This window comes from Zootoca vivipara, chromosome 2 (assembly GCF_965207765.1).
Source record: "Zootoca vivipara chromosome 2, rZooViv2.hap1.1, whole genome shotgun sequence".
NCBI lineage: Eukaryota > Metazoa > Chordata > Lepidosauria > Squamata > Lacertidae > Zootoca > Zootoca vivipara.
Genome location: NC_142584.1, coordinates 2,848,370 through 2,871,833, shown reverse-complemented (window position 1 = coordinate 2,871,833; position 23,464 = coordinate 2,848,370). Strand labels below are relative to the sequence as shown.

The 23,464-nt window shown below is 46.9% G+C and overlaps 1 protein-coding gene across 24 annotated transcripts in view; it reads right to left on the bottom strand.

Annotated features, from left to right (window-relative positions):
• The window catches only part of ARHGEF25 (Rho guanine nucleotide exchange factor 25), an 86,690-nt gene that overhangs the window by 35,399 nt on the left and 27,827 nt on the right, over positions 1–23,464 (bottom strand). For 5 of the 24 annotated variants that reach the window (XM_060272163.2, XM_088662825.1, XM_088662824.1 and 2 more), the window contains exon 1: positions 22,333–22,570. The exons of the other annotated variants lie outside the window; for them this stretch is intronic. In XM_060272163.2, the coding sequence (XP_060128146.2) occupies positions 22,333–22,423 (91 nt within the window). In that variant the 5' untranslated portion in view covers positions 22,424–22,570. Of the gene's footprint in view, positions 1–22,332; positions 22,571–23,464 lie in introns of those variants that run through there. 24 annotated transcript variants of the gene reach the window in all.

Below are 23,464 nucleotides of genomic sequence, written 5' to 3'. Positions count from 1 at the left end.
GGCACTCTGCACTGTGATAAAATAAATAATACAACATTAGCTGCCTTTTCACCATTAAATAGCTCCCCACCTCAGGCTTACCCTGTCTAATGCCAGCACTAAACTTGACAAAAAAAGAATAAGTTGCTACATATTTGGGCACAATATGTGACTAGTGTGTGTAAAGGTGGTGCTGAGCTCAACAAGTGACAACTGTTTGTACAAGTTGTCTGTAAATGCGTCATTTCCTGCAATCTGATTCTCGCTAGCTAGAAGTATCACAGGATCATCACACACTCTGGCCACGTTCAGACAAGATTTGTGCCACAAAAGAAGGCCACCCTTAGCTGCGTGCTAACCAAGCTAATGTCCCTCTGCTGCTTTCCCTCCCCACCTCCACCCCCTAGTTCCATGGGCGCCAATGGGGCAACAGCCTAATATTGGCGGAGGAGGAATGTGCACGGCACGTTCCTTGGCAAGGCCTGCATAGCTCTGGCTGCGCCATCCACCATCTGTTTTTCAGGATGTGCTGGTGGGTGGAGCCACGTGGGGGGAAGGAGAGCCTCAGAACTCAAAGGCTTATTGTTTTAAAAACACATTTTCTCCCTCTATTCAGCACCAATTTTTCAGGGATTTCTAAAGACAACAGTTCCCTCAGGCTGTACAACCACCCAGTGGGGAATTTTTTCCATTCTTTCTATTTTCAGTCAGTATCAAAAACTGCACCCAGGGAGGGTTCTGAGATGGGCTTAATCTGAGCCCAGAGCTGACTATGGCAGCACTCCAGAGCCCATTTTTCAGCATCAAGGCTCAGCCCCTAGAACATGTGAGACAAAAATAATGGAACAGAAAAACTCGCAAGCATGTGGAAAGGGTCTTTCTGTCTCTCCTTTCACCTGCTCCATAACTGGGATTGGACAGCAGGGCCTTCTTACTTATTGGGTGTGATTTCCAAGCAGGACTGAGCGTCTTCTAGGACAAAATAACTTATGGACTCCTCCATGAAACTTTGACAAATTCATTGGTGGCTGAAGCTGTCTGCAGATACTAGCCACAATGGCTGTGTACTAGACCAGTGTTTCTCAACCAGTGTGCCTCCAGATGTTTTGGGACTACAACTCCCATCATCCCTAGCTAGCAAGACCAGTGGTCAGGAATGATGGGAGTTGTAGTCCCAAAACATCTGGAGGCACACTGGTTGAGAAACACTGTAGTAGACTAGTATTGGAGGCAGTGTGGTGGAGAACAACATCAGGAGAGGGCTACTGGGCTCATGCCCTGCTCAGTTCCAGGTTTCCCAAAGGCTGGCCACTGTGGGAACAGGATGCAGGACCCATTAAATCCATTTGCTACATTTTACAGAAGACGTTCCTTTGCCTCTAGACAAATTTGTGGAAGAGAAAGCTACCAGTGGCTACTAGCCAGTGTTGGAGGCAGTATGCTCAGCACGAGACTCTTAATCTCAGGGTTGTGGGTTTGAGCCCTATGTTGGGCAAAAAATAATAATCCTGCATTGCAGGGGGTTAGACTAGATGGCCCATGTGCTTCCTTCCAACTCTACAATTTTGTGATTCTATACAGCCTCTGAGTACCTGTGTTGCTAGGAATCACAAGTGGGAAGAGTGCTGTTGTACTCAGATTCTGCTTGTGGGCTTCCCACGGCCATCTGGTTGGCCACTGAGAGAACAGAGTGCTGGACAAGATGGGTCAATGGCTCTGACATTAGCTTCATGAGCCTCAGCCATTCAAATTTGTGCTTTCACCGCCTTATCAAAGCATCTCCAAGCTGGGAACTGCCTGACCTGCAAAGGTTTAAGGCATGGAGATAGGAGATTCCAAGGGGAAATGTGTCCCCTTTCCACAGGACACTTTCCTCCATTCCAGCTTGTAAGATACAACAGTAAGCCTAGCACTAGGTGAATGGTGAATGGTTCCAGGGGATTATAATACAGTGGCACCTCGGTTTTCGAACATAATCAGTTCCGGAAGAAGACCACTCAAGTTTCAAAACGTTTAAAAGCTGAAATCTCAGTACGGAAGCCTCAAAATGGAAAACTTAATACGGAAAACTCAATACAGAAGCCACATTTCTGGTTCGACTTCCAAAGCGCGTTCAAAAACCGAAGCATTTACTTCCGGGTTTGCGGCGTTCGAAAACCGAAATGTTAGTCAACAGGGACGTTCAAAAACCGAGGTACCACTGTATTCAAGAATAAGAGGCATTAATCTAATATGAGGGGCATCTGGCAACATGAATGTAGCTATCCAGCCAGCTCTTAGATCATCAATCCCAGACTGCTGAAAACATTATGATTAAGAGATTTTATCTTAAAATTCTTAAAAACCACAAAATGTCAACTTTATGCCTCTGGGAAACTGCAGCATTAATGGCAGGCAGACTCGTATTTTCTAAACCATACCCCTGCCAAAGTATGCCGGTTTGCAATTTAATGCAGGGCCCAATTCACTGGGAAGTTTGGCTGTGGACGCTCACGAAAATGCATAGGCATACAGAAGGAGTGCCATGTGGATTGCACCCTTTCCCCCCAGTAATGAAATCCAGAATAATTATTTTATCTCAAGCTCTCACTGTATGCTCCATCCTCCTCCTTCCTACAACCTCTTGAAAGCATTCACTCAAGAAGACATTGTGCAGAATGGTATATTCTTAAAGCTCTTTAATCTCCTTGCCACTACTCAGATCATGAAAGAAATGTATTTCATTCTAAAGACAGGAGTAACCTTATCCAGATCCAGTACTATACAATGGAGGGGTGGGGGGGCAGTCTTGCTGCAAGGCTTCTGCTGCCAGGGCAGTAGGGAAATTGCCTGCAGAGTTCCCACCTGTTTCTTTTATTTCTGCTACTGAACATGGAAAAGAGATTTTTAAAAAAATTCCTTCCAGGTGCTACTGGAAGGATTTTTTAATTTTGTTTCGACTATACCAGACCAACACGGCTACCTACCTGTAAATGGAAAAGAGATGTGTGCACCCAATATCAGAAAGGAGCAGGGAGGCATGGGTGTAGCCAGGATTTATGTTTGGAGGGGCAGGCTTTATGGGGGTCCTCAGTTAGTTAAGTATTTTTTACTGATTTACTTGATGGGGGGCAGCTGCCCCCACCCCCTCCTTGGCCATGCCCATTGGAGGGGAGGGATTCACAAGGTCAGTGTGGAGGGGGAGGAGGGAACAGCCTTGTTGGTTTTGCAAAGCTTTCCCTCCCTGTACCTTAAGATGCTGTGCAAGAACTCTGGCTGAACAGTGAGAGATCTTCAGTCTCCAAGGCTGCAGCCCTATACACCCTATACCTTCAAGAGGAAGTCCCCCCCCCCAAAATAATAATAATTTGCATCACAAAAAAGAGGACATCAGTTTACAAAAAAAAAATGCACATGGTTCTTTCTATGTACAGATGCAAATTTTGAAATAATCGCTAAAATTTCAATAGAGTTCACAACATCTCACCATAGTGAGGAAGACACCAGGTGATCAGCTTCTGAGTCTGCTGACCAGGTGGTGCTGTTGATGGGCAACTTCAGGGCCCCTGCTCTCCTTTCTTATGGCTCTTTATCTGTAAAACAGACCTGGTCAGGCAGCCCTCAAACAGAAGACACCTTAAAAGTAGGACGCATGGCCACTCTAAGTCCCATGGAACTCAATGGGTCTTACTTCTTAATAAACATGTAGAGAATTGCATATAAAACCAGTAAACAAACAATAGCAATTATAAAAATAGCATGAGCTGAAGTCGAAATGCCAACCCTACCTCAAATACCATTATCTTGCCCCGAGGGAAGAAAAAGCAGATACAGCTTATTTGAGGCAAGCAGTCCTTTTTGGTTTTAATGTATGTATATATTTTTAATTGATGCTCATCACTGTAAATAATTTTATTTTCTGATGATAAGAGCGGTTTGACAGGGGAACAGACTCCCCCGGAAGGCAGAGGACTCTCCTTCCTTGGAGGTTTTTAGCAAGGCCTGGATGTCCATCTGTCATGGATGCTTCCACTGAGATTCCTGCATTGCAGTTGGTTGGACTAGATGACCGCCGAGATCCCTCCCAACTCTACAATCCTATGATTCTATGTACAATTCCTTGCGAGGTCAGCCTGAAATGTCAATATATAAACAGCATATATAAATAAGACAGAATGAGGCAACTTGCCTCAGGCAGAAGACTTTAAGCTACCAATAAAAGAAAAGCAAATGGTCAATTGTTTGTTTGTTTTTTACCACTGGGTGGGGAATAATTTGGATTGTCTGCCTCAGGCACATGGGCCATTTCTGAGAGGAGAAGTGATGAATGATCATGGGCAACAGTCAAACTAGTTGCACGCCAGAAACTCCTGTTCAGGGCCGTCTTAAGCCTATCCAGCACCGTGGATCAAACATCCCTCTGGAGGCCCCCCCCCCCGTTTCCCAGAGTCGGGATCTCACTGGGAACACATTTTAAAAATTGTACATACATATCTGCCCTATTAGGTTTTATTTAGGATATATGGGTCTTCTTGGAGTAAAATATAGTGGAATAAACAAGACTTTCAAACTACCACATCAGTTACTTGGGGCGTTTCTTTAACAAGTTATTCAACTGAAAGGTATCTGAAAACCTAGTAGGGCTTTCCTTGTAAAAATGTGTTCCAAAGCCGAGAGATCTATTTTGCATGACAGAATCAACGCTTCGAAAGAATCCTCATTTAGTATTTCATTTCATGGACATTAATGAACGGGAAGCGAGTTCCACAGTCTTAGCAATGTGCTGCGTGAAGAAGGCCTTTTCCACTTATCTCTGTCTGGAATCTCCCAATATTCAGCTTTGTGGGATGTCTGCGAGTTCGAGTGTTAGGTGAGAGAAGTAGGAAAAAGGGATCGTGTCACTTTCCCTGCGCCTTTTCCCCAAACCAAAAGAGCCCCAAACCTTTCCTTGCAGCGGAGTGGCTCCTCCGGCCCCTTTCCTCCCACCCACTACTATTATTGCAGCAATTTCTCACTGCCCGCGCGGTGGGCACCTGCACTCTGCACGCCCCTGGGCCGAAGAGGTTCCAGGGCCAAAGGCTCCTTCCCCCTCCTTCCTCTTTCCATGTCACCTCCCCACTTCCTCCAAACCTTCTCCCTCGCCCCTGAATACCCACCCACTTCCCCCCACCATCAGTCCTCCTCCTCCGATGCCATGTGTGGTACCTGCAGGGGTGGAGCGGCCTCACAGAGCAGGCAGCCACGGACCCCTTTGCACCCGCAGCAGCCCCCAGGCTTGCCTCCTGCTCCCCGTCTTACGGAGACGGCAGCAGCAGCATCGGCGACCACCACCGCCTCCTCCATCCCAACCTTGTGGCTAGATCGCCACCACGGAGCCAGCGGGGAGAGCTCCGGACTGCGGGAAAGCATCCGGAGCCTTCCCGCCACAGGGATGACCCTGCCGCTGGAGGCGCGCAGCGCAGGCACCAAACCCCTGCTCTGCTTTGATTACCTCCCTGCATTCTCCCCGGACTCTCTGGCGCCGCCCCCCCAAGACCCTAGCGCCCAGGTTCCCCGCACCACTACCCTCAATGGTAAAGACGTCCCTGCTCCTGTTCCTATCCAAGTAACCCCTAAAGAAATCTGATGGATCTCTGCCCTTCCCAGAGAACCCAGGGTGGCTCATGAAATAAATAAAAAAATACAAAAACCATAAAAAACAACATTTATAATCTCCGTCAAATTTCAATTAAAATTGAACTGCAGCAATGCTGGACTAGCCTTCATAGTCCCTTATAACTCTACAATTCTATGATTCTGTGTGAACCTCAAAGACAAGGCCTCACCCCAAACTGTGCTCCAAAGGTAATATGGCCAGAAAAAAATTGTTTATACCCCAGTAATGAAAAGAAACTCAGGTATAGCAAGGGAGTTGGAGGTAAGCAGATTCTTCCCCCACCCCCCTCTAGACTCCTATGTCATACTTGTTGACCCTCCCACTCTTTGCTGTGGGTTATCCCTGTGGCTGCCCCCACCCGGTGATGATCTATGACGCGTTGCTGTGCCTGACTCAGTGTCATAGCTGCCAAGTTCTCCCTTTTGTTAAGGGAAATTCCCTTATGCTGAATAGGCTTCCTCACGAGAAAAGGACAGCCAAGCTCAGGGTCAATGTTTCCCAGGAAAGGGGGAGGATGTGTCCGTTTCCCCCAGGATTATGTGTTTTTCCTCCCCCCCTCCCCCGTGGATGTGTCTCATCCCTGTGTTTACTCCCATCCTGTAGCAACCCATGAGGTATCCCGTTCCCCCTCCCCCCACCCTACGTCAGCCCATGACCTATTTGGGCCCCTCTTCTCCCTACCACCCACCCAGGGCTCCATTCGGGATAGTATTTAAAGGGCTGTAGAGCCGAGGCCTAGTCTGTAAAGTGGAGCCGAGGCCTAGACTTTAAGCTGTAAAGTAGAGTCGAGGCCTAGTCTGTGAAGTAGAGCCGAGGCCTAGTCTGTAGGCTGTAAATTAGAGCTGAGGCCAATCTGTGGGCTGTAAAGTAGAGCTGAGGCCTAGTTTGTAGGCTTTAAAGTAGAGACGAGGTCTAGTCTGTCGGCCTTGGCTTGGGCTAGTATTTAAATGTGAGCTGAGGCCTCCGCCCTGTATATCCATTCCTTGGCCCCGGCCTGACTCTGTGGGTTGTCTGGTAATGGCCGCCTTGGTGGTTTCAGTTGCTCGGTTGATGACGTCATTATTTGGCGCTCCCTTCAGAGCTTTTGCTGGTGACAGCGCATGATCTGCCTTTCTATTGGATGCTGCTGGAGTCTTCAGAGCTTCTGCTGGTGATGTATAATTTGGGTGCCACTTTTTGTGTTTAATCATTATTTTAGGTATGAAAGGTGTGCTTTTGGGGGGGGGAATTATGCAAGATCCCTCCCTAATGGGCAAGGTACGCTTCGTCCTAATTTGATGCAATTCGGTTCAGCGGTTACGGTGAAGGGCTGGGACATCCGCACACACAGTGGGAACATTTTTATATATATAGAAGATTGGATGGGGCAAAGAGGACAGTGAGGAGAGAAGAGGTCACAAGACTTCCGGTCTACCGCCAGCGCTGACTGGCGAGGAATCCTCGAGGTCCGAGGTTCCTGGCACTGTGAGGGAGGGGGGAGCTGCGAGAGCGACGTGGACCCCCAAAAGAACCCCAGATTGAGCTTTCTGGGGGCTTGAGAGCTCGGCAGCGCCCAGAAGCGAATCCGCCACTCCCCGGTAAGCTCTTTTAAGAGCCCCAAGAGCGAGCGGAGTAGAGTCGCGGGCGCCATTTTTGAGTTAATCGCTACTCTCACAGAGCGAAGCTCCAAGCCGGCAGTGGTGGATTTTCCCTAATACAAAGAGATTCGAGGACATTGGACACCGTGAGTAAAATAAAAGGATTCTTAAAATTTGAATTAATTGGAAAGAATTGGCCACGGGAAGAGATTAAAAAAGGAAGTCAATCTCCCCCATTGAGAGAACTGAGACGCAGTTAATTTGCCTGAAGCTGGAAAGATTGACAGGAACCTTTCAGTTTCCAAAGATTGGACTTAAAACCTTCCCCCTGAGGCAGGGTAAAGGGGAGAAGGGCTAAACTCAGTAAAATCCCTGTAAAAAATTCTATTTTGGACTGGGGAAAGTCCCCCTGGAAGCTGGAGTTGGGTCCCTGGAGGGATCAGTGAGCCGCCATTATGACATCACAATAGGAAGGAATTTGTGACCTCTTTGAGGTCTGGAACTATCAACATTGAAGAGAGCGCAAAATATATGGCTGTGAAAAACAAGTTTGATAATGCTCTTTTCATAAATGGACATAAGAGTTTTAAGGTGTGAAGAAGAATTAAAAATGCGAGTTTGCAACCAGTTCAGACATAATTTCTGTTTTTGAAGATTGGAAATATGAACTGCGCCATTTCCTGCATTGGAATCTGTGCTGTTCCCATGAAACCTAAGATGAGCAAGATGTCAGTAGACATAATATCATCTGACTTCGTAGACTTTCAAGAGCAACTCCTGAGATTACTTTGGGATTTAAGATGCGAAGTGCACCAGAATTCAATACCAATTGGAAAAATAAATCAGAACTGTGTGGAAACTGAAAAAGGACTAACTTTAACAGAGATTGCTGACAAGAAAGACGAACAACCATCAGGCCTGGACAATGCAATTGAACGTAAAGAAGAAGAGGAAAGTGCATGGAACATTGTGCCCCCTGTGAGAGGGGGGGGGACAAGACTCATGCTCGATTTCAAAGAAGAACCAGTGTGGAATAATGCCCCCCCCCAGTGAGAGAGGGAGGGCAGGATCCATACTGGGGTCAGAATCTATGGGGATTAAAAATTGTGATAGGGCTGAAAAGTGGAAACATAGTTGGATGGCATTGTGTATCTGCTAGAGAATTGTGGGGGGGCAGCAGGGGACGAAGAAGGAAGAGTGGTGGACAGGCCATTTGCGAAGCCAGTTGCTCACTTCCCCTATTTTTCCCCTAGATTGCTAGTCCCACTCACAAATTTACTTCCTAGGGAATTTCTTTTAAATCTCTTTAAGTCGGTTGTGGAGGTGTTCTCTCAGTGTACCAGTACAAATCCACATTTCCTACACATCCTCTCTCTGTTGGAAAGGAGCCTCAGAAGAGCATCTTGCCAAAGCAAACACACACAAAAAAGTGGATCTGGCACTGAATGGGTGCAATCATCTCTTAAAAATAAATAAATAGAGGAACACTCTGATCACAAAAGAGAGGGATGGAAAATGACCTAGGGGGAAAGAACACTGTCACCATTCTTCCCAGGTCAACTATACAAAAAATTGTGTAAACAACAACAACAAGAAGAAGAACAACAACAAGAAGAAGTGGCATTCAAACAGATCAAAAGGTATGGTGTGGATTACACCTGCATTTCATTTTTCCTTCTGTTTTTGCTGCAGACTATGCTGTTTTGGACACACCTTCAGCAAGTGAAACAATAACTGTTCTTTGGTGTAACGTTTGCACAGCAATGGAACCAATTTGCAAGCAGACTCAGCACATTAAGTTCTAAACTCAAGGGGAGCAAGTTTTTACAGCAGAAGCCAGCTGTGGATTGTACTGATGGACCTATGACATCACAAAACACACCCTGTTCACTATGCCTGGTTTATAGTAATTTAGAACAATTGTTTTTAACATATCAGTTTAAATACTATTACAGAAATTTGAAGTTTAAGCATGAAATTACAGATGAACATATAAATGGAAGGGGGGAGAGATACATGGCTGAAGCAGCAATTGTTATGCTGATATATATCTTTTATACAGTAGTTCAAACTGTAAAGCCAGGTGGAAGCTGGACTTGCCCCCACAGCTGAGGAATTCACAAGTCTTTGTTATCTATTGTGTCTGTCTTCACCATATATGCCACAATTTCACTATAAGATTGTCAGCCGTCTTTTAATCAGAATAATGTATCCTTTCTCCATTGCACTACATAGACCAGACAACCCACCCACAGAATTAGGGAGTTACCAAGCAAGGAATTTTTTTAACCATTCTTTTCAAGCTCTGCCTCCTTGCAAAACAGTGTGTCATTTTAAATTTGCATGCATTTAAATGAATTAAAATGCATAATTAGCAGTAGCACTTTCTTTTTCTCCTCAGAGAGGGATGAAAACTCAGAATAGAATAGATATCCTCTATATCTATGGGATCTCATAGGACATTGATCTTCAGCTGTGGAGTTTTGTGACCTGACCAATGTGCCATTGGCCACAGATACAAAAACAACAGCAGAGGGGCAGAAAAGGGAGAAAATAAGGTGGCGAGAAGGAGAAAGATGGAAACAGCAAATATTTATAATTTCGGATAGAGCAGGCAAGAGTATCAAAAAAGAACTGAGAGAAGGCCCCATGCTGACACTCCGACATATGGAAAGGTTGAAAGTCACAGCCACAGAGTAGTAGGCAAAAAACCTATGTGGTCTAGTGGCTAGGGAGGGGATTAAAGACACCAGCTCAAATCCCTGTTCAGTCACAGACTAGCTAAGCGGCCTTTGGCAAAGACGCACCTGTCCCCAAACCTCAGTTTTTTCCATCTGGGAATAATTGCAACTCACCTCACAAATATGTTGGGAAGGCAAAACAGACGAAAACTGCAAAATTCTTTGCACATACAAAGCACTCTGTAATCCGTTGATAATAATAGCAGCATTACCACCACCATGGATTGAACAATAGTTTCAAGCCTTTTACTATTGTAGCAAGGAGTAAAGAGAACTGTAGTTTCAGTGGAGATCTGTGCCTTCAGAGTATTACCACTAGCAGTGCACAAAGGTCAGCTTCAGAGTCACACCAGGTGCCCTTGCTCTACCAAGGATCACAAATGTGAATAGGAAAGCTTTTTAAAGACACAGAACGCATAAGATGCAAATGCCCCACAGTTCCATGAAACCCCACAGGTGTCCATCATCTTTTAAAAAGAAAAAGCAAGCCAGCTCTCCACCATGACTAATAGGACTAGAGAGGCAATAATAATTGTTTCTCGGTAGAAGCAACCAAGCAAGAGTAAAAGAACCGACTCATGGCTGCGTAATGTCAATTACATATTCTGACATCCTTTAGCCACCCTATCATTTTAAATAGTGTAAACTGCCATGTGATCCTCAGATGAAGTGCAGTACTGTATATAAATTTAATTTAATCATCATCATCTTCTTCATCATCATCTTCTTCTTGTTCAACTCCAGCTCCCCCATCAGCCCCTGCCCTAATGGGCATACTCAGGAATTATGGTAGTCATAACATCTTGGGGGCCACAGGTTATAATTTACACAATTGTTATGCTTGCATTAAGCCACTTTACTCTGGAGTGTGTGAGAGCGAGTGAGAGAGAGGTTTTGCCAGAATGAAACCAATTTCCTCACAAATATGGTATCTGAATAGTTTGCTACAAGCGGAGTTGTATCCCTGTGCCCCATTCAACCCATTTTTGAAGGTTTGAGGCAGCGTAGATTCTGATCAAGGTCAGAAAACCCATTTCCCATGAGTGCAGCTGGATCCAGGCAGGAAAACAAAAGAAAACTGTGTGAATAATCCCTTCAAATCCCCTTAGAGGGCCACTTCATTTCCTGCAAAGAAGGCCCATATAAGTAGGCAACAGAATGACACTCGTAGGTAGAGTGTCGTAAGTTCCAATCTGATGTGCGTGATGTATTTCAAATACATGTACACAGACTGTAAGTACTTTGGGAAGATGTTTATTCTTACTGAACTGTCTCCCCATTAATGAAGAGGCACCCACACAATATCCTCCCATCTCAATTTCCCCCCAGACCTTCCCACACTTTAAATACGTTTTTACTGAATCATTGTAAAGTCAGAATAGGAAAAGCCTTGCATTTAAAAGAAGAAATGCCTGGGATGACATTGGGCCCACATTTTGTTCTGATGCAGATAAGCTTGATGTTGTGTCAAAAGCAAGTGTTATCCCACATTATACAGTCCATTTCCCCATCACTTTCCTTATTGCAAAATAGGGGGGGGGCTGAAGCAGATTGTGTAAGAACTCCCAATGAACTATAATTGTGCAGCATGAATTTGCCAGTATGTAATTGAATCTCACCTGAAAATAGCAACAGTCTGGAAGTGCCCTTTATCCCTAATGATTGTATAAGAGAAAGCAGCAGGCCCAGTCCCCTCACTAAAGATTTTTTTAAATTGTTTTGATTGAAAGATTTTATGGATAACAAAGGTACATATCACCAGAGCTTTTTTCAGCTGGAATTTAGCGTAACTCCATTCCAGCACCTCTCTGGTGGGTGCCAATGCCATTGCCATTACAAAAGAAGAAGGGAGCCGTTCAGTGAATTCTGGCACCTCTTTTTCTAGGAAAATAGCACTGCATGTAACATCTCTGTTTTCAGTTCATAGAGTCCTATCTATAGGTCAGTTACATTTGGGGGGAGACGTTGGTATCAGCATAGGCATTGTGAGGTTGAGGGGGGAAGAAAGATGTGAGGAGAGAGAAGCGGGGTAATGATTTTCCTTCTTCTGCATAGTGTATGTATAGGGCTTTTATGTCAGTGTCAAATGGGTAGGTTCTTCATCTGCTCATTCTCCTCTCACAAAGTTGTATGATCCTGCTCCTTCCTTCTTTCCCATACTGTAGGTGCCACCAAAATGGCACAAGTTTCCCTTTAATTTGCTCCCCACCCTGCCCACAATACATTGTTTGAGGTAATGAATTCTCTCTGGTTTATGGTCAGGTCAGCCAGGAAAACTACTTACTTGCTTGCTTGCTTATTACATTTATATACCACCTTTGCTCCCAAAGTGTTCTCATCCCCATTTTATCCTCACAACAATCCTGTGAAGTAGGTTAGGCTGTAGTGAGCTTCATGGCTGAGAAGAGATTCAAACCCTGGTTTCCTAGGTTACATTCCAACACTCTAACCATTACAAGACCCCAGAGCCGTTTTTGTACTATTTCTGTTAACGTTCAAACAGAATTAAAGGTATTTGTAATGTGAACAAGGACTCTGGGTAACACACCTGCAGGTGGGGGGAATGCCCAATCGGCAGAATACAATTTAACAAACGCATGCAGAGAATACTCTGATATGGCCACTCAAAACCTCAACAGTCTTGACCTTCTCAGGGCTGGGACATACACTCCCGCAAATAAGTCTCAATCAGCAGACAAGCAATACCCTGTTTCTCATATTTTAAGACATACCCATAAAATAAGCCATAGCAGGATTTTTAAGCATTCAAGGAATATAAGCCATACCCCAAAAATAAGACATAGTGATAGGCGCAGCAGCAATGCCGGCTGCCGGCAGGAGGAGGAGAAAAAAAATAAGACACCCCCTGAAAATAAGCCATAGTGTGTTTTTTGAGGAAAAATAAATATAAGACGGTGTCTTATTTTTGGAGAAACACGGCACATATGTTCCTGGATAACTCAAACAAAGCCAACAAGATTCAGGGAGTTGTAAATCAGAACTGGGTCTGAGATGCATCCGCAGAATTTGTTGTTGCACTTTAAGTCCCTCCTCCTCCTCCTTCTCCAAGCCATATCTGTTTTCCTGCCATAATTGACTCCTTCTCCTCTTTCCCAGCTTTAACACTGCTTTGCAGTTGTGTCAACCAGCAGGTGCTGCATTGGCATCAATGTAGGGGAATGTTGACCTCAGGGAAACATAAACCTTAACCGTACAGTGCAGATTATTGGTTCTACCATGACCAAAGCCTAGTGTGACCTCATCTGTCCAGTACAGAATCATCCCTGGGCATCTGGGAAATAAAGCAGGATAGTCATATGTGGCCCCTCTGGAAAGACTGATAGGATTGTCACCTGATTTTACTGGCCCCACTCCTGTATCTTGAAAAGTAACTGGGCAAAAAGAAATCCAGCAAACAAAGCCATTCCTGCTTTTTATTGTAACCACAGTTAGTATTTATACAGCACTAGCATATAGTGTCAAAAACCATGCACCAATTCGCATTGCAGATTAGCAGGCAGTGGCTGACAAAGTGTGACTTTTCTAAGGTAATCAGACTAGTTAAAGAACTAAAGAACACCACCTGCATGGGCTATGAAGAAGAACTAGGTATTTTAAATGCAACTACACATTTAACATCATTTCTAGTTTGGACCTTCACCACTAGACTACTCTACCTTCATGTCAGAATAGCCCTTCCTTCCCAGGTCCTAAGGATGCTCCACAGACCTCATCTCCTATCAGGTTGTTAAAGACCAGAAGTTGCACACACTGAATCTCGTGGTTTAGAGTAGGTCACCAGATAAGTTTCCTTGAGGTAGAGCAACTTCAAGCACTCTCAACTTCAAATGGCTATAAGAATCTGCTTTAGCAAGAACCCCTTTTTCTCTCTATAGAACCATGTGTTAGACCAAGATTTCACATTCTGGTCAAGATGTGCATAAGGAAAGCAACTCATAGGGGCTTTAGAATTTATGTATCTGCCTAACATGTCTGCCTAATGAATTTTGGAGCAGGCTCATTGAGCAAGGCAGTTCTTATGTATCACAAACCATCTGAAAGGATGGCAGGCAGACACAAACTTGAGTCACATCCTCAGAGATCATTTTCTGGTTTAAAAAGCCTATTCATCTGCGTCCATCTCTAGACACCTCTTCAGAATACAGGGAAGGAAAAAGTAATGCTAGAGGTAACCACACACACAGAGGTCACCTTTCTATTCTTCCAGACAAAGCTCAGCAAAACTCAAAAGCTTCACCAAAATAGCTTGGGAAAGGGCTATGGATCAGTGGGAGAATCATAAAATTGTAGAGTTGGAAGGGAACCCTGAGGGTCATCTAGTCTAATCCCTCCTGCAAAACATGAATCTCAACTAAAGCATCTATGACAGATGGCCATCCAACCTCTGCTTAAAAACCTCCAATGAGGTTTGTATTTGTAGATAAAGTTCCCAGGTTCAATTCCTGGCATTTCCAGGTTAGGTTGAGACTGTCCCGTCTGAAACCCTAGAGAGCTGTCAGTCAGTTTAGACAATACTGAGCTAGATAGACCAATGGTCTGACTTGGTACAAGTCATTCCTACCTCACTGCAATGAAACACACCGTTTCTGTCATCCTATTTCATTTATTAGGACTGATATTGCACAGCTGGTCTGCTTGCTACAGCTACGTTCTTTCTTCATCACATGGCAGTTCCATGTTCACCGTGGCAATCCAAATGGCGGTTTCTACTCATCAGACAAGCCCTTCTACACAATCGGCATGATGACCCAAATAAATGACTGTTGAAAAATGGGGTCTTGTGCATTAATCCTTATTACATGGCAGCTTTGCTGGGCTATTCCTTTATACCAGGCTTCCTCAACCTCAGCCCTCCAGATGTTTTGAGACAACAATTCCCATCATCCCTGACCACTGGTCCTGCTAGCTAGGGATCATGGGAGATGTAGACCAAAAACATCTGGAGGGCTGAGGTTGAGGAAGCCTGCTTTATACTATGAAATAAAGGGACCAGCGTCCTGAATTATTTACTGTTTACAGCAATAGTTTTGGAAGGATGGAATGTGGGGTACATAGCTGCCAAGCTTTCCCTTTTCTCGCGAGGAAGCCTATTCAGCATAAGGGAAAATCCCTGTAAAAAAGGGATAACTTGGCAGCTATGGTGGGGTAATAAGCAGAGCTGCTTCCATTTCATCCACACTGCTAATAGCATCCAACTCCACTCCTGTCTGGGACAGGAATTGTAGAAGATTCTGGAAGCTTGGCAGGAGGGTACCCACCAGAGTAGAGATAGGAGACAGAGTAAGGCCAGTTCGCCTGGCTGATTCTGAACCTGACAAACAGTTTCAAGGGAAAAGAGAGATACAAATGCCTATAATGAGATTAATTGGCCATCATATGCTAAAGATCAAGCTGCTTCTAGATGGCCTGTTTACTGAGCCTTCATCCTGATTTTTTAAAAGTGAGATTAGACAACTTTGGCTAATTAAGGAGCTTTCATTCTGATTTGTTCGCAGGAAAGTTAAATGGCATTGCATCAAAGAAGGCGTTATCACATTTTCCACTTCATTTTCCCATCACTTTCCATATCACAGAAAGTCTGATCTTTGGAGGAAACAGGTTTGCTGTGCTAGACTTCCTAACCAAATATACTTGTGCAACATGAATTTGGGTAGCATGCGATTTAATCTCACCTGAAAATAGTGACAGCCTGGCTATGCCTCTACTAAGGTTTAGTTAACATGTTATCTACCACCTTGCAACCACCTTCAGCTAAAGAACTGGTGAAAGGGTTGGATATTCTCCCAGATTTTCACTGAATGCTTAGGGGCAAAGTAAGGATTCTAATCCATGTTTGTGGCAGCAGGTATGGCACTAAGTGGGTGTTATATTCTGAATCAGTTAACACAGAGCATACAGGAGTGGTATGAGGTAGAAAGTATTCGGTGCTCCTGGCTCCAATCAGCAGATCTTTGCCCAGCTGGAATTTTCATCCTGCTCAGACAGTCCGCTCCTCACTGGCAAAATGCAAAGGGAGTTTGTGCCCCCAACTGATATTCCAATTCAATGCTCCTTCACCAGAGAGAAGTAAAACCAAAATATACTAGCTGAAAAGAACAGCCAAAAGTGAATAAAGTGGCTGGAGCAACTCTCCTATGAGGCAATGTTATAAGATTTGGGACTATTTAGTTGAGGGGGGAAAGCTGAGTGATAGAGTTGAACAATTACAGTGTTACCTCAGGTTACAGACGCTTCAGGTTACAGACTCTGCTAACCCAGAAATGGTACCTCGGGTTAAGAACTTTGCTTCAGGATGAGAACAGAAATGGTGCTCCGGTGGCGTGGCGGCAGCGGGAGGCCCCATTAGCTAAAGTGGTGCTTCAGGTTAAGAACGGACCTCCAGAATGAATTAAGTTCTTAACCTGAGGTACCACTGTATGCATGGTGTGAAGTAAGTGGATATGGAGAAGTTTTTCCTCCCTCTCTCATAATATAGGGAAGCCAAATGTTTGGAGGTTCAGGACAGACAAAACGAAGTACTTCTTCACACCACAAACAAACTAAAGAATTCACAGGCTGTGGTGATGTGGCTTTAAAAGGAATTAAACAAATCCCTGGAGGATAAGGTTATCAATAGTTACTAGTCACTGTGACTATATTACCTCCAGAGGCAATATGCCTCTCCCTGCCAGTTGCTGGAACTCATGTGAGGGGAGAGGGCTGGTGTTCTCTTGCAGAAGGCTGCACTAGAGAGGCCTATGGCCTGATTCAGCAAGGCTCTCCTTATGTTCTCTCATAGCCCAAACTCTAATGCATTAAACTCCACAGAGGTAGAGAGAAGTGCTGACTGGCAATTCACTGCAATCCAGCCGGACCATGTTGGCTGCCTTGGCAGAAAGGTGGTGGCATAAAAACGCAATATTTGATTGATAATGTTTCTTTTCTTTCCCTATTTAGGGTTGACAGAAGAAACACACAGGCACACACCCCATCGCCAGAATGGAGTTTCTAAAACAAGAAATGCCAAGCCTCGGGCCTGCCAAAAACCTGATACTTTCTGACTTGGAACCTCTTCCTTCTATTTCAGATCATGTAGCCATCTTAATGTGGAGGAAAAGACGCTCTCTGCGCAAGCTCAGAGTCCCTGCCTTCTCCATGAGACCAATTCCCGGATCCAAGCCCTGGCGATACCTGGCTTGACTCAAGCCCTGAAGCCTCCTCACACCAGACCTCACAGATTTTCCACCCATTTTGTAGTGTTCGCCACAGGAAATGTTTCCATGCCTTGTTTGTTGAGGCCATGGGTGAGGGAGCAGGGAGGTGGGGAGAAAAAGAAGGGGGCAGTGTATATCAAGTGCTCCCCCCACCACCACCCGATCTGGGAGCAGCTCCAGCCATATCTAAACTGGGGGAGTTGTTGGTAATCGGAGCAGCCAGCTGCAGCGTGAATGGTGAGTCACGGAAGCCTGGGCCTGGGCCAGGATTTATTCCAGGGTCAGATTCTCAAGGAACATCCTGTGGTGTGGAGCAGGCAAGAGGAGCTGCTCTGTCCTGCCTACTCACCCTCATCATTCCACAATACTTAATTTCTAAAGTAAGGGGTGCAGAGTCGTAAGCTTGGCTGAAATATGTCTTTGTGGCAGACACATTTGCTCCTGATCCCACGAAATGTCCCGGAATTGGCTGCAGTCACTCCAAGGTTTGAGAGAAGGCATACTGCACATGCTTAAAGGCACTCTTTCCTCAAACCTCCACTCCCAACACAGAGCTCCTCTCTCTGAAATTTTAGCAACAACAACAACGATACCAGGAGGTCTAAATTGGGGGGGGGGGCGCTCCTAGATAAGAGTGCCCCCCTTTTCCTCAATGGAAGCTTAGTTTGCCTCTCACTTGATCCCAAGGGGGCTTGGGAATGTGGAAGCAATGGACACTCCTGCACTTCCAGTTGACTGTGGGAAAAAGGACATGGACTAGCACCTCTGATCTCTGAAACAGGAAGAGGAAATTAATACCAGCTTTTATTCCCTCAATTCCTGCTTCTCCACAAGTCCCAACTACTCTCTCAGAGATGGGAACAGAAGTCAAGCTTCCTGGATCCCCGCAGCTTCTATTCCAGTTTCACTAAGGACCACAGCCACCATCATTACAGCCGCTCATCAGACCCAAGAGGCCCAATTCCAGTCCCATTAAATCAAAAAAACCAGACAGGAAGCCCAGCTGAAATGGAGCAGAGAACTTGAAAAGGAAAACCCACAGAGCGTCTGGGATAAGGTTACCAGATTTTTTCCCCAATGAATCTGGGGACACTTTTCAACTTCAATGGATTTTGTATGGAGACTGATTTGTAAATCTGGGACTGTCCCCGGGAAACAGGGACGTCTGGTAACCTAAGTCTGAGAATGAATGAAAAGATACAAACCCAACGTTTAGAATAAGAAGAATCAAAGTGCTTCTTACAGGTGTAGGTGCACTAGACCAGCATGTAAAAGGTAAAGGGACCCCTGACCATTAGGTCCAGTCGTGACCGACTCTGGGGTTGCGCGCTCATCTCGCATTATTGGCCGAGGGAGCCGGCGTATAGCTTCCAGGTCATGTGGCCAGCATGACAAAGCCGCTTCTGGCGAACCAGAGCAGCACATGGAAACGCCGTTTACCTTCCCGCTGTAGCGGTTCCTATTTATCTACTTGCATTTTGACATGCTTTCGAACTGCTAGGTTGGCAGGAGCTGGGACCAAGCAACGGGAGCTCACCCCGTCACAGGGATTCGAACCGCCGACCTTGTGGTCAGCAAGCCCTAGGCTCAGTGGTTTAACCACAGCGCCACCTGGGTCCTCAGACCAGCATGTATAACACTCTTAAAAAAATAAAAATCCCCAGCTCTCTCTGAGTTATTTAATACTCTTATTTAATACCAACCAAATGTTCATCTGTTAAGAGTCTGAGCATAACAATGGAATTAAGGTGGGGCTCCCCCCCAAATAAGTCACTAGTGCCAGAATTAGTCTGTCTTCCCCACACATTGTTACTTTTGGAGGGGAGCAACCCCATCCAGAGTCAACACCCAGCATCCAGATTCTACCTCGCGATCCACTTTGTGCAATGGATAGAGTGCTGGATTAGGATCTGAGAGACCAGGGTTCAAATCCTAACTTGGCCACAAAGCTGAGGATCTGAGAGACCAGGGTTCAAATCCTAACTTGGCCACAAAGCTCACCAAATGAGCTTGAGCAAGTCTGTCTCTCTGCCTAATCTACCTCACAGGATTGTTGGGAGGATAAAGTTGGGAGAGAGAAGAACCATGTACACCTCCCAGAACTTCCTGGGCAGAAGACATGAGAAGACTCTAGAGCAGGGGGGGGGGTCAGCAACCTTTTCCAGCTGTGGGCCGGTCCATCGTCCCTCAGACCATGTGGTGGGCCAGACTATATTTTGAAAGGGGGGGAATGAATGAATTCCTATGCCCCACAAATAACCCAGATATGCCCTTTGAATAAAAGCGCAAATTCTACTCATGTAGAAACACCAGGCAGGCCCCACAAATAGAGATACATTTAAAATAAAAGGACACATTCTACTTTTGCAAAAACACGCTGATTCCCCCGCAGGCCAGATTGAGAAGGCGATTGGGCCGCGTCCGGCCCCTGGGCCTTAGGTTGTCTACCCCTGCTCTAGAGCCAAGTATAGGATCACAATTCACACAGACACAGAACCTTTACATTCATATATAATATGGATATACAACATCTTGCTCTGCTCCACACAAAAATAAGCCCAGTGTTCAAATTGTTTCATTTCCGAGGATTCTCCATGAGGCAAGCTTCACAGAAACAAAGGTAGCTGCTTTATACAGTGTCAGATCATTTGTCCATGGAGCTCACTAAGTGCCAGTGGCTCTCCAGGGTTTTAGACAGGATTCCCAAATGTACCTGGAGATGCAAGGGATTGATCCTGGGAACGTCTGCATGCAAAGCAGATACCCTTTGCCACTGGGCCCTTCTCAGGCTCAGATGTGGGTTTTTTTGTTTCCTGGAGCTTCCTTAGCAATGTGCAAGGGAGGAGTATCAGGTGTGCTGTGGGCGGGGTGCACTCTCATCCAGAGGGACCTTACAGGCCTGGACAGGACCCTACATGGACAGGGCACTGCACTGCTTCCAAGCACATGGCCCAGAATCCTCTGCAACTTCCTGAGGTTCCACATGGCAGGCTGAAAGCCGTTAGCAGGGAGTTCTAGACATAACGGTCAGCAAAGGAGTTATGTGTAAGAAGAGATGGTGCTTATCCTCCACCCACACTTGCAAGCATGGGTGTATCCAAGAGGGGGCAGGGGAGCAGCCCCCCCCCGCCTAAATCAAGTAAATAAATAAAAATACTTAACTGAAGTCCTGCCCCCCCCCAACATAAATCCTGGCTACGCCCATGCTCGCAAGCAGAGAGTCAATGGGGAAAGGATTCACTGAAATAAAAAAACCACAGACATAACCAGTGCCATAATAACCAGTGCATTTGTGTACACACTATCTGGGAACCTCAATGGCACCCCTCTGGAGGCTTTACCTGGGGCAAAAAAGCCAGCTATGCCCTCCATAGCTATGCCTCTGCATAAGGATCAGCAAAGGAGAGATTGTGGTTATCTTTAGTACAGCACGAGACTCTTAATCTCAGGGTCACGTTGGGTAAAAAATTCCTGCATTGCATGGGGTTGGACTAGATGACATCCATGGTCACTTCCACCCACCTCTAGAGTCCCATGATTCTATACCTACACATACAAGATCAGCTTTAACTCTTAGAATGCCAGGGATACAGCTCCTGGCTCTACACCACCTCCATCCCCACCATACCACTACAGCTCCTCAGGTCATAACCCTTTCATTTCCCCATCACCAATCTTAATGGCTTTCAACCCTAACCTAGACTTTCTGGGCGCTGAAGTCCAGCTGGAAACAGAGGCAGTAGCAAGCAGTGGGGAAGTAAGGCCACCCAGCAGCCAGCTCCTGATGCACACCATAACTGCCCCCCTTCTGCTCAGCAACTTCTGGAGGGCTGGCTTGGCATCTCCACATACCAAGTGCTTTGTAAACTGTGTCGCTCCTGTTTTTAAAGTGTGTCCATGCACAGTGTGCTGTATACTCTCTCCAGCCTGCACACAGAGCATGTCACACCAAAAGGGTATTGGAGCCCAACACACAGCTCCATCCATTCAGCGCCTGCTAGATGTGCATTCACAGGCACAAAGAACATACAAAGAACACACACACACACATACCTTCCTCCTGCTCAGCTGTCTCTACACACATGCAAACAGCCTCCCGCCCACATAGTGTGTGTGTGTGTGTGTGTGTGTGTGTCTCTCTTCACACACACACACCCATGCACACACATCATCTGTATGCACACAGCCTCCCAGAAGCATGGTGAAACACAGAGACAGACCTATGTACACAGAGATGTGCACACAGTTCCTAAAGAGATGCGTGAAGAGTTATAATTCACAAATACCTCTGCAACTCTAAATACACTGTTTTGGTGCACACACGATCACAATCACGCACACACAGAAGCAGGGATGCTCTCTTCTGCATGATGTATGCATATTTATATATGCTAAAAATAATACTTGTGTACAAAAGCAACGACCAGAACCCACAGAATGCACAAACACTTTTTCTCTCACCTCTGTCGCCACCCACCCCCAATTTGGCAGCTAAGACATAGGACCACCAGTTCTCCAAACGTTCCTGATTCTTGCCAGAAACTTTTCCCAACACCTCCCCACCCACACCCACCTCACTCCATCTTCCTGTTAGCACCCATCAACTCTGGCCACAAGGGAGTGGCACCTCTAAGATGAGCTTGGCACACGTACAGACATTGTGTTGTGCCATTCCTTGCTTGGAAGCAAAAAGTGGAAGGCTAGTATACGGGGTGTGTGTGTGGTGTCAAGGAGAGAAGCTGATCCCATCCCAGCGCCACAAGAGGAAAGTCATCCCACAGAGCCTGGGCACCAGTGAACCGCAGAGATGCCCAGCATAGAAAGCAAATGCCCTTTAGTGCCAGGAGGTAGCAGGAGAATGAAGATGCCCCAGCCCAAGGGGCCCGAGAGCGGCTCCAAAGAGATGGCAGCAGCCAGGACCACCAGGTGAGGCTGCCCAGCAGGGAGGAAGGACAACGCCCCTGCCCTGCTCCTTGATGCTTCAGGAAGCAGTGCTGGGTTATCCGGCAGGTGGCACCCACCCAGGGGGTGGGCAGGGAGGAGCGGGCTCACATTCTGCAGGCAGAAGGGCAGAATAAGAGCCCTGACCGTGCAAGGGATAGTGGACGGGGGGAGGAGGGGAGGGAGGGAGGGAGGGGAGCAGCGCCGCTGCCAGGACCACCCACCCGCCCGCCCACCCCACTCACCTCGCGCCCGGGAGGGGCAGCAGCTGCACTTGGCCAGGACTTTGCGGAACAAGTGGTGGCAGGCGCAGCCTTGCTGGCTCCCGCCCCTCATGGTGCCGCCCGGCCGCGCTGGGCTCTGTCACCCACTGTGCCAGCCATGGAGCAGGGGGCAGCGCGGCGGCGGCGGGCCGGGCGGGCGGGCGGGGAAGGGGGCCCGCGGGAGGGGGCGACTCCCGCCACCGCAGCCCTGCCTGCGCTCAGTGACAGAACAACAGGGCTGGGCTGGTGCTGCCCAGGGCGGGGAGGAGCCTCTGCAGCTTCTCTCCCGCCCGCCCGCCCGCCCGCCGCCACCCCCAGCATCTCTGCCTCCCTCCTTCTGTCTTCATCGAGATCTCCAGAGCTTCCCAGAGCCAGACCGCCGCCGCCTCCACCGCCCGCCCGCTCCTTCCTTCCCTCCCCGCTCCTGCTGCTGAGCCATTGCAGCAGACAGGGGAGCCTGCAGCGGGCACGGCGGGCGAGGGGGCGGCAGAGCTCTCTGCGTCCCCCGCCGCCACCCTGCAGGCGAGCGAAGGGTAAGGACGAGCGGGAGGCGGGCAGAGATGGAAGAGGAAGACTCCGTGGGCGCAGCGCAGGGGTCAGGAGCTGGCCTGGCAGCCACGATCATGCCAGCATTGGGAAGAGAGGAGAGAAGGAACAAATCAGAAGTGGGGTTCCGCACGTACAAGGGAAAAGAGGGGCGGATATTCAGAAATCACAAAGTTAGGGAATGCCCAGGAATGGGCAACAAACAACTCCTGGCTGCCTTTAGGCTGCGGGGCTTCAGCACCCTTGTATTTTGTTTCAGCAGGCAGGCAGGCAGGCAGGCAGGCAGGCAGGCAGACACACACACACACACACACACACACAATCAGGATTCCATAAAAAGGTGTGGAAAGAGAGCCAGGCAGACCTACTCCCACCCCCAGGATCTATCCCATATTGAGATGGCCTCCTTGCACAGCTGTTTCCTCTCCCCACTGTGCGAGGGTGGGTGAATGGGTGCTGGGTGGGAGCTTAGGGCTGCTTGCAAATGTTCCACGTTTCCTATGCAGAAAGCAATTCCACGCAGGAAAACAGAATGCATGTGGAAACAGTCACATGACAATCACACACA